This window comes from Pseudophryne corroboree, chromosome 7 (assembly GCF_028390025.1).
Source record: "Pseudophryne corroboree isolate aPseCor3 chromosome 7, aPseCor3.hap2, whole genome shotgun sequence".
In the NCBI taxonomy this organism is placed as follows: domain Eukaryota; kingdom Metazoa; phylum Chordata; class Amphibia; order Anura; family Myobatrachidae; genus Pseudophryne; species Pseudophryne corroboree.
In genome coordinates this window covers 448388775-448404813 of record NC_086450.1, presented here as the reverse complement: position 1 = coordinate 448404813, position 16039 = coordinate 448388775, and the positions used below count along the sequence as shown (strand labels likewise).

Below are 16039 nucleotides of genomic sequence, written 5' to 3'. Positions count from 1 at the left end.
ATAGCCAACCTATATGCGCCCAATACGGGCCAACAACGGTTTCTGAGCTCCTTTTTCAAAGCCCTTCAAAAACACAGAGCGGGATATGTATTCCTGGGAGGGGACTTCAACGCAGTTCTAGACCCTCTGCTAGATAAATCCGCTCCCCAGAAGCGCCCCCGCACCTGTCCTATATCCGACACCTTCTCCAAACTTATCAAAGAGGCATCTCTCTTCGACACCTGGCGTGCTCTGAACCCATCCTCCAAGGACTATACTTTTTTTTCCTGCCCCCATCAATCGTATTCCAGACTAGATTATCTCTTCTGCAGCCCCCCGGCTTCTAACCATATTCTGTCCTCTTCAATTATCCCCAATGTCTGGTCGGATCACTCCTCCATCGCGTCCGCATTTGATCTGTTGGATACCCCAACTTCCCGCCCATCTTGGCGCCTGAACGAGACACTTCTTAAAATCCCCTCCTTCAAAGCCATGATAACCGGGCATCTTAAGGAATACTTTTCTTTTAACAATCCTGAATCAGGATGTTCCCCATTGGTCTGGGAAGCCCACAAAGCGGTCCTCAGAGGCCATATAATCAGCTATGCATCCCATCGCAATAGGGAACACAAGGCACTACTCAAGGATCTCACTGATCAGGTCCAAAACCTAGACTCTCTTCATAAGCGCAGTCCCACGGACTCGAACTACAAACAGCTTTTGGCAGCCAGGGCAGCCCTCAATGCATTAATCACAGAAAAGATAGATAAATCCCTTCGTTGGCTGAACCAGCGATTTTATGAAAAAAGCAACAAGGCTGACGTCCTATTGGCAAACAGGTTAAAGGCACGTAAAGCCCTCTCTTCCATAGTCTCACTTAAGGACTCTAATGGCAACACCCACTATAAACCCTCAGATATTAACTCTATCTTCAAAGATTATTACGCCCATCTATATAACTCCCCAAACAGTTCGTCATCCCTACCTGACTCAAATATGCGAATTTCTGATTTCCTGACCTCATGCTCTCTTCCACAAGTGGATGCTCCTTCAGCCACTGCACTATGTAAACCTATATCCGACGAGGAAGTATCGGCTGCTCTTATTCAGAAACCCTCTAAGGCCTCAGGACCGGACGGCCTACCCTTCGCGTACTATAAAACATTCGAATGTGATCTAGTCCCCCACTTGACGTCTACTTTTAATAAAATCCTTAACGGGGAACTCTTTCACAGCGAAACTACTAGAGCATTAATCACTGTTATTCCCAAACAAGGTAAGGACCACCAGCAGGTCTCTAATTATCGCCCTATATCCCTCCTCAACACCGATCTGAAACTTTTTGCAAAAATTCTTGCCTTACGCCTGAACCCTCTTCTCCCATCCCTTATACACCCCGACCAAGTCGGATTTGTCCCTTCACGCCAAGCTCTAGATAATACCAGACGCACCATCAATTTGATCCATCACGCTAATTCAGTCAAGCTCCCCTCTCTTTTATTGGCATTGGACGCGGAAAAAGCCTTCGATAGGGTTTTGTGGGCCTTCCTCGATCAAACACTCCGCAGCTTTGGTATCCACGGGAAATTTCTCCAAGCAATATCGGCACTCTATCACAACCCCTCCACTTCTGTGCTAACAAATGGAATTCTTTCTGACACCTTTGCCATCACCAACGGTACGCGACAGGGATGCCCACTGTCGCCTCTCATCTTCGCTCTGATAATTGAACCTCTCGCCTGTCGCATCCGTCTCAACCCAGATATTACGGGCTTCTCTATCAAAGACTCACAATATAAACTCTCTCTTTTTGCGGATGACGTCCTCCTCACTCTCACTAACCCGCTAATTTCCCTTCCCAATCTTTTCAAAGAACTAACTCTCTATGGGGACCTCTCTGGATACAGGGTGAACAACGACAAATCAGAGGCCCTCCCGCTACACATCCCTCTCAACTCCCTAAACCTTCTGAAATCCAACTTCCCCTATGCATGGCGTCATACCTCCATTAAATATCTGGGGGTACAAATCACTAAATCTTACCACTCTCTCTATGACGCCAACTTTCCACCCCTATTTAAGGAAATATCTCAAAACATCTTAGGATGGAAAAAACATTTCATTTCTTGGATTGGCAGAATTAATGCCATTAAGATGAACGTCATCCCAAAGATATTATACCTTTTCCAGACTCTCCCTGTCCCGGTCCCTCCTCGGATTCTATCCTCCCTCCAGACCCAATATGGTAAATTCATATGGAATGACAAGAAGCCACGTTTGCGCAGGGAGATCCTCCAGCAAAGCTCTTCATGTGGCGGTCTAGGTCTCCCCTCGCTGTCAAGATACTACCATGCCACGGCTCTCAGTCAACTTGTCGCATGGCACTCTCCACGGCACACAAGGAGATGGGTGGATTTGGAGAGTGATCTGGCTCAAGTCGATTCGGTTTCTCACCTTCCATGGCTCCCCCGCCAGCATAGACCTAAAACCACTCAACTAGTGCCAACAATATCCTTAACTTTATCGGTGTGGGACTCGCTAAAATCTAAATTTTCACTCCACACAACTCCCTCTCCCCTAACCCCCATTTGGAACAACCCCTCCTTCTCACCGGGCCGATCCCACCAACTTGCCTCCATATGGACTAGAGCAGGAGTCTCCCGCTATCACCATCTACTTTACAACAATGCACCGTACTCATTCGCAGACCTCCAAACAAAACACTCTCTCCCGACGTCATATTTCTATCAATACCTTCAAATTCGAAATTTCGTTATGTCCTCAACCAGGACAACGCCTATCCCTAATGTCCCGACTCCGATGGAACGCCTTTGCATGTATCGCCCCACGGACCGAGGCACTATATCTAATCTGTACCACTCCATTTTGTCTCCAGCCGCGTCAACTCGCATGGCGCATGAACTTGCTTGGGATACCGACTTGGGAACACCCCTGGAAGACGACATGTGGGAATCTATCCGACTGAATATTTCTAAATGTTCTATTAGTGTCTCCATTAAGGAGAACTCCTACAAAGTTTATGCGCGATGGTATCTGGTCCCCGAGCGCCTACACCAAATGTATCCGAACACTTCTAACCTCTGTTGGCGCCACTGTGGTCAAGTAGGCTCGTTTTTTCACGTTTGGTGGAGATGCCCGAGGATAGCCCCCTTTTGGTTTATGGTCCGCACCCTTATCCAGTCGCTTATTCCGGACTGCCCCCTTTTGCCCCCTGAGACGTTGCTCTTGTGTGCCCCAGCCTGCCAGCTATCCAAGTCGGAAAACAAACTAGCTATGCATATAGCCTGTGCAGCTAAACTCCAGATTGCTAAATCATGGAAACTCCCCAACCCTCCAACACGTCTGGAACTCATGAACCGCGTTTGGTTTGTGGCTAAGATGGAATATCTTTCCTCCTTGATGAACAACACAGTGGATAAATTTCATGGCGTCTGGACACCTTGGTACACTAAATTTCAAGTCGCTCTCCCAGGTCTTTCCTAGTTCGCATTACCCTTTTTCCCCACACGACTCTTTCCCCGACTCGCTCTCCCCCCGCTCACGACATGCACCTGCTTCTCTCTGCCCTTTTTTTTTTTTTTCCTCTTTTTCTCTCCCTCTCTCTTTCTCCTCTCCCTCTTACTCTTTTTTTCTCCTTAACTTTTCATTCTACTCCTCCTTCTTTTCTCATATAACTCTCGGTAGTCTCCTACAAATCCTCTCAAGGATCCTAATGTTTATCCCTCTGGAATATTTTATCCTGTTTCCTAATCTTGCTCCTAGTTCTCGATTGTTTTTTGATATGTTCAAAGCAAAAAATAAAAGAAATAAAATAAAAAGGTAAATATAATAGAACAGTTAACATGAGAACACACTCTTACACTTAATCTTCTCTATATACTAGTTTTGTTATGCTTCGAGAGTGTCCATTGCTTTCATATGTCATTGTATTCCTTTTGTTAATGAACTTTTGTGATTTAAAATATGGTGCCGGTAAGTGAGCCAATCAAAACTCGCGGTCCGGCAGCCAATCAGGTGCCGCCACTGCCGGTCCACGAGCTCTGATTGGCTGACGGCCGGCACCATATTAAAAATGAAGGGAGGAGGAGTGCCAGTGACTGCCCAAGCCCGTGCGCTCTGTGAGCTACCGAAAATACTACGTTGAGCTACGGGTTGGAGATCACTGACCTTAGACCATGTCGACCTAAAGACCCTGTCGACCTAGTTACTATCTACCTTCCATACCACACCAATGCCGGGATCCCGGCCGCCAGAATGCCAGCAGGGGGGCGAGCGCAATGAAGCCCCTTGCGGGATTGGTGGCTCAATGCGCTTGCCACAGGTTCTGTTCCCACACTATGGGTGTCGTGGACACCAACGAGTGGGAATAGACCTTGTTAGCCGGGATTCCGGCGTCGGTATCCTGACCTCCAGGATCCTGACTGCTGGCAACGTAACTGCATCTCATTTTAAGACCCTTGCAAGCATTCATAAACTATCAGCTGTTGCTGTGGACACAAGTTTATATTAAATAACAAAGCTTTCAATATTCAAAACCACCGCATCTTTATTTAGCTTTACCATAAATACAATACATTTTACATATTTCCCCAATCCAGCTCAGAACTAAATGAAAAAGCTACAGAAACCATGAACATGTGACCGGGAAGGGTTGGGTTAGAATGGCACCACAGTAGAAATGTAACAATACAGTATGCAATAATGTGCTTATCTAAACCATATACCAAATTTATATATCTAAATATAGAATATCTCTCTACTTATGGCATAAAGGAAGGTTATGCACGAAAAAAAAAATCCTCTGTGGTTTTGTTTATATTTTACAAACTCATCTATTCAGTGCATGTTCCTTATAAAATGCGTTCTTCAACGCTCTGGTTTGAAAATAACATAATAAAGAATAAAGTACAAAATACATCGCCATCGTACAGGGCAGCATCTTGAGATCTTTCATGAAGTAGTATAGATGTGAAGCGGGAATGTTTCACAATTTTTCAAAGTCTCCATAGGTTACCCAGAATGACCTTTAAAGAACAAAACATCTCTGTGACATCTTCTATATCTTGACTTGCTGTCGATGAATAAACGTTACCACCTGACAACTGAGCTTTGGACTCTAGGTCCACGTCGAAGAAGTTGTGGGATATGAGACACCACCATATTCTCCCCCTTGGGGACCATAAGGAACACAGCACTGTTATGGCAAAAGATTTCCTCTGCAGTGGATCAACAAAGAGTAACAGGAGCAAAGAAGTTCTGATATTGATGATCAGGTCAGAAGGGCAGGTCTATCTGTTTAATGTCTATATCATTTCCGCAGTCCATGCGAAACGTGTGTAACCAAATTTACTTCTTCCCTGAAGCTAAGGCTGCAAATTCTTGGATGGACATTTCTTTGTTGAGGTAACTTTCATACTGACGTTTGGTGATGCGCCCATTCCTCAGAGCTTCTTCAATGTCAAATTTCCTGCCTGACTTCTTGTCATAGATTACGGATGAATCACCATTTGGCCCCTTGATAGTGGTCTCTTCCCAGTCACACTCTTGGCTCTGCAGGTTGACAAACATTTTCCAGTCGATCAGACCCATATTGCGGGCTTCTTCTGGGGACATCTCCCTACCAGTGTCGGGATCAATGACAACAATGGAACGGCGGAGATGATTCTCTCTCTGTTCCCTCTTGATCTGCATGGTCTCAAGGCGTTTCTGAAGCTGTTCAATTTCTGCATCTTTATCTTGAGATATTTTCTTCAGTTCCTTTAGCTCTTCTTCCAGGGAAGAAAAGCGGGAATCTAGTTTGACACTACTGTCAACCTGAGTTAAACTTCTCAGACCTTGAGCCTCCTTTACGGTAATTTCAATCTCTGACTGTAGGTGGCGGGTTTCCAGCTGTAGACTTTGCTTTTCCATCTGTAGTTTATGGACCTCCTCTCTCAGGTATTCCAGCTCCTTGTTGGATTTAGAGTTGCTGAATTCCAATTCGGAAAGTTGCGATTGGAGATGGTCAGCTTCTGTCTGTAGCTCTCTTCTGCGTCTGACCTCATCATCCAAATTGGACTTCAGTCTTTGTATCTCCTGTTCTGTCTCAGGATCTTTCTCCACCTCAATTTTCTCAGTAAAAACAACTTTTTCCTTCACCTCCATCTTCTCCAGCGTGATAATCTTTTTCCTTAGTGCCTCCAGTTCAGTCTCAAGAAGTTGTCTCCTGTGTTTTTCCTCTTCCACTTGAAGTTTCAGGAGGTTGTGTTCCTTCTCTTGTTGAGGGTCCTGTTGTAAGACTACTTTTTGCTTCAATGTTACCTTCTCTTTGGTCTCAATCTCTCTTTGTTCTAACTCATTGAGCCGAAGTTTAAGCTTCTGGATCTCTAGTTCTGCTTCACGTCTAGCTTGTCTCTCCTTTTCCAGTCCTTCTAGCTGACGTTCAAGCTCAGACTTCCTCCACTGCAAGTTGTGTAGTTCATCTTGCAGAGAATCCTTTTGTTTCAACTCAGTTTCAATGCTCTTTGAGTAACTGTTGACCTCGGACTTCAATAAAGGATCCTCTTCATATTTCACAACTTCTTGTTGCACCACCTTCTCCGTCACCTGTGACAGCTCTCTTTCTTTCTGCCTTATTTTTTCTTCTTGCACCATTCTTTCCCGTTCCAGATCCATGCGCTTCTTCTGTTCTTCAGCCAGTTTGGCTTTCAAGGTTTCCACTTCATTTTTGGTAGCAAGGTCTTCACGATATTGCAGGACCTCTTGAACTACCTCTTTAATTTGCACTTGGGGTTTGGTATCTATCCAACTTTGTATCTCCTGCTTAAGCTGAGTGATCTCCAGTTCTGAGCGTTCTACTACTCTGTTTTTATCCAGGATTTCCCCACGAAGCCTCTCCAGTTCTGCTAAGACTTCTGGATCTGTTTTATGCTTAATCACTTCTTTTGTTATCTCCTTCACTTCCACTTGCGGCCCACGAGCTTTTATGGCTGCTAGCTCACTTTGGAAAATCTTCACTTGCTCTTCGCTGGCGCGATTCTTCCTCTCTTGCTCAGTCAGTTCAAGGCGTAGATTGGCCAACTCGCTTTCAGCTTTCGGGTCTGGACGAATGATCTCACGCACTTTCTCCTGGACTACAACCTTGGCATTCTCCTCCTCCAAAATGGTAATTTTGCGAATCAGCTCATTTTTTTCACGTTGGGTTATTCGTATCTGTGAGGTCTCCTCTTCATACTGCCTACGGAGATCAGCTACCTCTCTCTCAGCGGCGACGTCCTTCTCTACCTTCAACACTTCCTTTACCATGATTTTGCCTTCAGCCATAGCTCTCTCTTTCTCCAAGCGTTTCAGTTTCTCTTGGAGCAGTTTTAGCTCCTCCTCCTCTTTCTGCCGCTGTGCACTCTCTCTCTGCATATTATCCTGAAGCGTTCTGTATTCTGAAGCCAGCTGAGGATCATTTTGAAGCTTCACTACTTCCTTCTCTGTGATCTTTTCTTGAGGCTTGTTCTTTTCTTCTGTCAAGATAAGGATGCGTTCCTTCAGGCTGGCAATCTCATTTTGCTTGGTCCCCTTCTGCCTGTTTAACTCCTCCAACTCTTCTTTGAGCCTCAAGAACTCTTCCTGCTGCTCTTTGTCCTTCTCAATCCTCAACACCTCTTTGACTACATACTGCTGCCCACCTTCCTTCTGCTCAAAATCTAAAGTCCGGACTTTCAGCCTCAGGGAATCCAGCTCATCCTGCAAAGATTTGTTCTTGCGTTGTTCTTCTGAAACTTTCTCAAGGACCTTTTGGTACTCCTCCTGCAGGTGTGGGTCCGGAACTTTTTTCAATACTTCCTTTTTCACTATGGTCTCTTGCGGTTTTTGGTTCTGAAGAAAGATGATCTCTTGTTGAATGCTCTCGATCTCTGAGTTCAGTTGCTGCTGACGCTGCACCTCGTCATCCAACATATTTTTGATTTTCCAGGTCTCTTCGGCAGGTTTTCCCGCCCGGGTCGTAGATACTGTCTCATTGCGTATTTCCGCTTCTGGCTGCTGTGTATACAAAATAAATGAGATGCTGTGAGATTTCATTTTTTGGAGATACAACTGTAATCTATAAAGATGGCACAAACCAACTAGAATAGCATAGGCATTAAAAAAAAAGAAAACATATACTGAATTTTCATAAACATTTTTTGCCGCAAAATCTATACACTTAATGTCAAGTCTATCTGTCTCATTGAAGGCTGATACACATAAATACAATATAAGAGACAGGAGGCTTTGGCAGGCCTCTAACATTGCGCTAATCACTCATACTGAAAGAAGCTAACTGAAAGTAAAACCAAAATTTACCAAGATCGAGAATATCAAGACACCATGGGGCAATTCATTTAGATGAGACATACGGGCAATGCCCCATCGTGACTGTGTTTGAACATCACCAACAGCAACATAGATCACCCCTACATCATGCATTTTACGTCACAGCTCCATATGGATGATCAGGAAAAGGCACAATGTTAGCCTACTGTATGTACGGGATTCGTGCTCACTGAACATCGCCCAGGAATGTGCAATATTACATGAATTGACCCGTATGAATCAGTAATAACACCAGTGAGCAAGGTTTCATTGACGTCACTGGTTCGTCCTAAATTGACAGTCCACTGTCTCATTAACAGAGACTATGTAACCGCACACTGAATATAAATTTTGTCTGGTTGCTGCCCCCTACTGAAGGGAAATAATACTCCACCCAAAGAAATATTAAATCTATGCAAAGAGATTACACTGAGAATATATAGTATAAACGCAAAGCTTTCCCATACGCAATGAATAATCCATAAATTCAATTGGACTCTATACAAAATGTAATTAAATCAGCATATACGTCTCCCTACACAAAATCTCAAAGATAGATCAGGAACTGTTGTATAATGTCCAGCATATATCTGATGAAACTAGTGACAACTGGAGAAACGCGTTAGCATTGTAGAGGTATATTCACTGCAGGTTTTTAGAATTTCAGATTCTACCTATTATCTTCTAGAAGGTGCTAGTTAAATGTTAAGTAAAATCTGATTGGTTGCTATGGGCAACATCTTGACTTCTAAAAACCTGCACTTTAGTAAATACTGTATACCTCCAAGTTGCTGTTGTGTAGATCAGTTCACAACCCCAGAGGTCCACGTACTGTCTGTCGTATACTGACCATACATGAGGGGGCCTCATATTTAACAGATGCATTTTTGTGCTTGGCTGATCACCAACACTCCAGAAATCACTCCTTAAAGCGATGTCATGTTATACCCCTTTTCCATCTGTAGCACGGGTCGCAGCCGGGAGCCTGACACGGCTGCGACCCGTGCTACAGCCCCCTCTTTCCCACAGCACTCACCAACCCGGCATATTGCCGCGTTGGTGACGCTGCTACTGACGCGGCAGGGGTGGCGCTGGGAGATCACATGATCTCCCAGCGCCGCCCTTCCATTCACTGTGAATGGGAGCCGATACTACACAGCTTCCCGGTTTGAACACGTGTTCAACCCGGCAAGCTACACGGCTTGATCCGGGAGTTTGCAGGGGGACCCTTTTTCAATAGGAAAAAATACAGGTAAATGCGCGCCCCCGCGCATTTACCCATGTTTTTAAATCTAGTGGAAAAGGGGTATTAGTGAGCGTGACCATATAAGAAAGCAGTGGGAAAGGCTCTCTGCTCTATAAGCAAGCACATCACACCTTAAATATAGTTAACCTCTTGCAAACAAACTACAATTTTACATCTGTATTTTTACATTTATATAGTGCTGTTACTTATATAATGTTGCATAACGTGTGCGCAATATATAAGTGACTGTCAATAAATACTGAATATCCTACACCTGCATAATCTCTACTAACTGTCTGGAATGAAAGTAAGCTTGGCTTGTATTACCTGACGTAGAAGACTCTGTGCAAATTCCAGGGTCTGCAGCCTCTGTTTGTTGACAGCGCTGGCCTCTGTAAATCTAGCGGACAAATCAGCCTCCTGAAAATAAAAGCGAAATGCGTTACAGAGGTCTACACAACTCTATAACCATCTCTCATAATCTCTGATCACCTTAAGCATTCACCGATCCTTCATATTGGTCATGGATCACCAGATCTACATTACAAAGGTCATAAGATCTACCACTATTGGTCAACATGCATTAGGTCGACAAGGTCAAAAGGTCGATACATTAAAAGGTCGACATGGGAAAAGGTGGACACAACATATCTAAGTTTTTTGGTGTCGTTTTCTCCGTCAAAGCACGTGGAACCCCAGTTAGTGTACCACGTCCGGTCGCATGGTTACTATTCCCAGTCGTAGTCCACGTGGATGGCAAAGTATGAAAAACTTGATTAAAATGCTAAAAAACCCTAAAAAGCTGTGCTAACCATATGTGTGTTGACGTTTTGTACCTGTCGACCATAAGCACTGTTGACCTTTTACGTGTGAGCTTATTTTGCATGTGGACCTTTTGAACACGTCAACCTACTGCATGTGTAGCTAGAACATATCGCCACTGCAAAGGGCACATTCGTTTCTTTAGTGCAAAGTTGGTCCCAAATCATAAATCCAAAAACACCTCTAGGTTATTGCTGCACAGGGCGCGTGTCTGCAACAAAAGTGGTGGGAAAAAATCTAAAGCTTGCTTCATTTATTTTATGTTTTCAACTGGAATGACCATGTTTCTGCTAGTGACTCCCCACTTACAGTAAGCGGAGACCTACTGATCGGGATTTCAAGCAAATAATTATTTTCAAAAACTCAGACGTGGCTGTGTCTTTATAATAATGCTGCAACCAGTTCTGTTCACTGCGAGATGTCTGCTTAAGGCGGTGCAAATCCGTCTCGGTGCATTTCTAGGTGCACCAACGGTCGCACCATCAAAGCTTGCAGTAGATCTGCTGTTGTCTTCTGAATCTGTGACACGTCCACGCCAGACTAGCAGACTCTGAAATTAGCGGCATAAGAGCACCTGCAAGCCACTCCATGGTCTCTTTATTTTTTGGGGGGGTGTTTTACGTCTTTATATGTTTTTAGAACCATTTTTATATTCAATCATTTGCAAATAGACCTAAAGAGTTGTCATTGGTTGCACAGTTCTCTACTCACCTCGTCCTTCACCTTGCTGGCGGGAGAAAGCAATTTTGCTCGCTTAGTGTATGAATTCCTCCTGTTCTCCGTATCCAGAATAGACCTCAGTTTCTCCGCGTCCAGCTCATAATCCTGCCACACAGCAAGAATAAGTGATGAGACTTATGCATGCTGGAGGATGAAGGTCAACACATTGGCGCCAGTCTAATGGAGCAACTGACTAACGTTACAGCTTTAGGAATATTTGCCCTACTGACAGGTGACCTGTACCACCTTTGTAAAGGGTTACAATTGGTCATTAGGTTACACAATTTTGCTGCCACCAACCAGATTTACAAGGGGTGGCAGTAGCCTCTAAGGTGAGCAGGATGACTGCCGGCTGTTGTGTTTGGAGCAATTGGTTTAGTGGAATAACTGAGATTAAGTTACTAAGGTCCCTTCATTTCATGTACACTAGAACATTTTAATTCTCCTTAAGACTACAAAGCTGCAAGAGAACAATTTATGTTTAATGGTCTTTAGACTGCTGATATTGGTTCTTGCAATCATGAAGATATTATAGGCTACCGGCAAGTTGCATGAGAATGGTGACCTACTTTCACTGCTTGCTGGTACTGCCGAGCACTGCTGGTCACATGTTCCAAGTCCTGCTCTCGGTCCGTGATCTCACCCAACAGGAGCTGTGGAAAGAAGATATTGTGACTTTTCTGACACTGTATAGACTTCCATCTTTACAAGTTATAAGCCACGGTCTGCTCATAGACCAGTATTGGTGACTTGTGTCTTCTCATGACTGGAAGCAAAGCACAACTGCATTAGACATTTTTACAAGAGACAAGGTTTACCCGTTGGCTATTTAGCTTGCCCTCCACTTGCTTGACACTGTCTGTGTCCTTCGGCTCATAGTTGGGAATGTTGCGTAGCCACTGATCCAGGTGGTCGTAGCTGCTTCGGTAGTTAGAATAGGCAGTGTTGCTTTTCTGCAGGCCCTGCGACCTAGGTATGAATGTGTGTAAGTCAACTTGTATTCCCATAGCAGAAACAGGAATCTGATGTCTACTGTTGTCCTGATGCTCACCTGCTCTGAATCTGCTGGTCTAACTGGGAGTAACGCTGGTTAAGCTTTGACACCTCTGCCTCCTGGCGGTCAATATCAGGACAGTGCTCCTGGAAGCGGTTAGCGAGATTATTGCAGCTCAGTTTAGAGTTGTGCAGGTTCTGCTCAGCTTCGGCAAGAATGCCTCTCCCCATCTGTAGCTCCGAGCTCATGGCCTGAAAAGATGAGGAGGTAGGTCAACAAGAGAACTCTAGTTCTAGTTAGGGGGCCTTGGCCTGGGACACATTCTGAAGTTATAATTATCTGCAGAAGCTATTGTGGCCTTCAGACAAATGGAAAACAAAACAAACAAAAAAAAAACACCTTTTAAGGGTTTTAAAAACCAGTTAATAAATTAAAAACCACACATACAAGTTTGATAGGATAAAAGGTTTGAAATAATGGCCTGGAGTGTCCTACAACTTATACAAGCATCTGTCACTCATAAATGGGAAATTGACTGAAGAGTAAGAAGGAGGATTGAGTTCCTCTAGGTGTCTGAAACCTTCTATAGATATCTCAGTTTATTATCGGGAGGATTTTCTTCCACTCCTCCCATTAGTCACTGACCGACAACTCCTGCAGTTTCTTATTCACATCTCGTGGGTCTTCCGGTACAGTGTCATCCTGGCTCAACTTGGTTTCATAAGTGGTAAGAAGGTCTCTGCTCTTCTGCAAGCTGTTCTCCAGGCGGTTGGAAGCTTCAACCCTGAAAGATACGTAGAGGTCAGCAAGAGCGGAGTCTTTCTCTTTCTTTAACAATCATGATTTCACTCTTGGGTGTTATGCGATAATAAAAAAAAATAAGATTTTAAACCTACCTCTAAATCTTTTTCTCCTAGTCTGTAGAGGATGCAGGGGACTCCGTAAAGACCATGGGGTATAGACGGGCTCCGCAGGAGACATGGGCACTATGAAGAACTTTAGATGGGTGTGCACTGGCTCCTCCCTCTATGCCCCTCCTCTAGACCTCAGTTAGAGAAACTGTGCCCAGAGGAGACGGACAGTACGAGGAAAGGATTTTTGTTAATCCAAGGGCAAGATTCATACCAGCCCACACCATCCACACCGTATAACCTGGAATATACGCAACCAGTAGCTGCTTGGCAAAGCTGTAAAGCCGAGACGCCTCGGGCAGCCGCCCAAGAAGAGCCCACCTTCCCAGTGGAATGGGCTTTTACCGAATTTGGTAATGGCAATCCAGCCGTAGAATGAGCTTGCTGAATCGTGTTACAGATCCAGCGAGCAATAGTCTGCTTAGAAGCAGGAGCGCCAACCTTGTTGGCTGCATACAGGACAAACAGTGCCTCTGTTTTCCTAAGCCGAGCCGTCCTGGCTACGTAAATTTTTAAGGCCCTGACTACATCACGGGACTTGGAATCCTCCAAGTCTCCCGTAGCCACAGGCACCACAATAGGCTGGTTCATATGAAACGATGACACCACCTTAGGCAAAAATTGAGGACGAGTCCTCAACTCAGCTCTATCCACATGGAAGATGAGATAGGGGCTCTTATGAGACAAGGCCGCTAATTCGGACACCCGCCTTGCAGATGCCAAGGCCAACAACATGACCACCTTCCAAGTGAGAAATTTCAATTCAACTGTTTGAAGAGGCTCAAACCAGTGAGATTTTAGGAACTGTAACACCACGTTAAGGTCCCAAGGTGCCACTGGGGGCACAAAAGGAGGCTGGATGTGCAGCACTCCCTTTACAAAAGTCTGGACTTCTGGAAGAGAAGCCAATTCCTTCTGGAAGAATATAGATAGGGCCGAAATCTGTACCTTAATGGAGCCTAACTTTAGGCCCATATCCACTCCTGTCTGTAGAAAGTGGAGAAAACGGCCCAAGTGGAAATCTTCCGTTGGAGCATTCTTGGCTTCACACCAAGATACATACTTCCTCCAGATACGGTGATAATGTTTCGCCGTCACCTCCTTCCTAGCCTTTATCAGAGTAGGGATGACTTCCTCCGGAATACCTTTCCCAGCTAGGATTCGGTGTTCAACCGCCATGCCGTCAAACGTAACCGCGGTAAGTCTTGGAACACGCAGGGCCCCTGCAGCAACAGGTCCTCCCTGAGGGGAAGAGGCCATGGATCTTCTGTGAGCATCTCCTGAAGATCTGAATACCAGGCCCTTCGAGGCCAATCTGGAACAATGAGTATTGTCTGCACTCTTTTTCGTCTTATGATTCTTAATATTTTTGAGATGAGAGGAAGAGGAGGGAACACATAGACCGACTGAAACACCCATGGTGCCACCATGGTGACGCCCTGTCCACCGCTACTGCCTGAGGGTCCCTTGACCTGGCACAATACCTCCGAAGTTTCTTGTTGAGGCGTGACGCCATCATGTCTATTTGAGGAAGTTCCCAAAGACTTGTTATTTCTGCAAAAACTTCTTGATGAAGTCCCCACTCTCCTGGATGGAGATCGTGTCTGCTGAGGAAGTCTGCTTCCCAGTTGTCCACTCCCTGAATGAATACCGCTGACAGAGCGCTTACGTGATTTTCCGCCCAGCGCAGAATCCTGGTGGCTTCCGCCATTGCCACTCTGCTCCTTGTCCCGCCTTGGCGGTTTACATGAGCCACGGCTATGACGTTGCCTGATTGAATCAGAACCGGTAGTTCGCGAAGAAGATTCTCCGCTTGTCGTAGGCCGTTGTATATGGCCCTTAATTCCAGTATGTTGATGTGTAGGCAAGCCTCTTGGCTTGACCACAGTCCCTGAAAATTCCTTCCTTGTGTGACTGCTCCCCATCCTCGGAGGCTCGCGTCCGTGGTCACCAGAACCCAGTCTTGAATGCCGAACCTGCGACCCTCTAGAAGGTGAGCACTCTGCAGCCACCACAGGAGAGATACCCTGACCCTGGGGGACAGGGTTATTTTCTGATGTATTTGAAGATGGGACCCGGACCACTTGCCCAGAAGGTCCCACTGAAAAGTCCTCGCATGAAACCTGCCGAAGGGGATGGCCTCGTAGGTCGCCACCATTTTCCCCAGTACTCGAGTGCATTGATGGACTGACACTCTTTTCGGTTTTAACAGGTCTCTGACCATGTTCTGGAGTTCCTGGGCTTTTTCCATCGGGAGAAAAACCCTCCTTTGTTCTGTGTCCAGAATCATGCCTAAGAAAGATAGCCGAGTCGTTGGAACCAACTGTGACTTTGGCAGATTTAGAATCCAGCCATGCTGCTGCAGCACTCTCAGAGAGAGCGACACGCTTTTCTGCAACTGTTCCTTTGATCTCGCTTTTATCAGGAGATCGTCCAAGTACGGGATAATTGTGACGCCTTGCCTGCGCAGGAGCACCATCATTTCCGCCATTACCTTGGTGAAAACCCTCGGGCCGTGGAAAGCCCAAATGGCAACGTCTGAAACTGGTAATGACAGTCCTGTACAGCGAATCTCAGGTATGCCTGATGAGGAGGGTATATGGGGATGTGAAGGTATGCATCCTATGTCTAGTGACACCATAAAATCCCCCCCTTCCAGGCTGGAGATAACTGCCCTGAGCGATTCCATCTTGAACTTGAACCTTTTTACGTACAAGTTTAGGGATTTTAGATTTAGAATGGGTCTGACCGAGCCATCCGGTTTCGGGACCCCAAACAGGGTTGAATAGTACCCTTTTCCCTGTTGTATTAGGTGAACCTTGATAATCACTTGCTGTAGACACAGCTTTTGAATTGCAGCTAAAACTATTTCCCTCTCTGGGGTTGAAGCTGGTAAAGCCGATTTGAAGAATCGGCGAGGAGGCACGTATTCGAATTCTAGCTTGTAGTCTTGGGATACAATTTCCATCGCCCAAGGATCCACGTCCGACTGAACCCAGACGTGGCTGAAGAGTCGAAGAC

The 16039-nt window shown here is 45.4% G+C and overlaps 1 protein-coding gene across 2 annotated transcripts in view; it reads right to left on the bottom strand.

Moving 5' to 3' along the window:
- Positions 1-4528: 4528 nt before the first annotated feature.
- The window catches only part of PPL (periplakin), a 119929-nt gene continuing 108418 nt past the window's right edge, over positions 4529-16039 (bottom strand). For both annotated transcript variants that reach the window (XM_063935028.1, XM_063935029.1), the window contains 7 exons: positions 12753-12891; positions 12165-12358; positions 11932-12082; positions 11683-11766; positions 11105-11218; positions 9899-9991; positions 4529-8013 (listed from right to left, as the gene is read on the bottom strand). In XM_063935028.1, coding sequence (XP_063791098.1) covers positions 5347-8013; positions 9899-9991; positions 11105-11218; positions 11683-11766; positions 11932-12082; positions 12165-12358; positions 12753-12891 — 3442 coding nt within the window. In that variant the 3' untranslated portion in view covers positions 4529-5346. The remainder of the gene's footprint in view (positions 8014-9898; positions 9992-11104; positions 11219-11682; positions 11767-11931; positions 12083-12164; positions 12359-12752; positions 12892-16039) is intronic.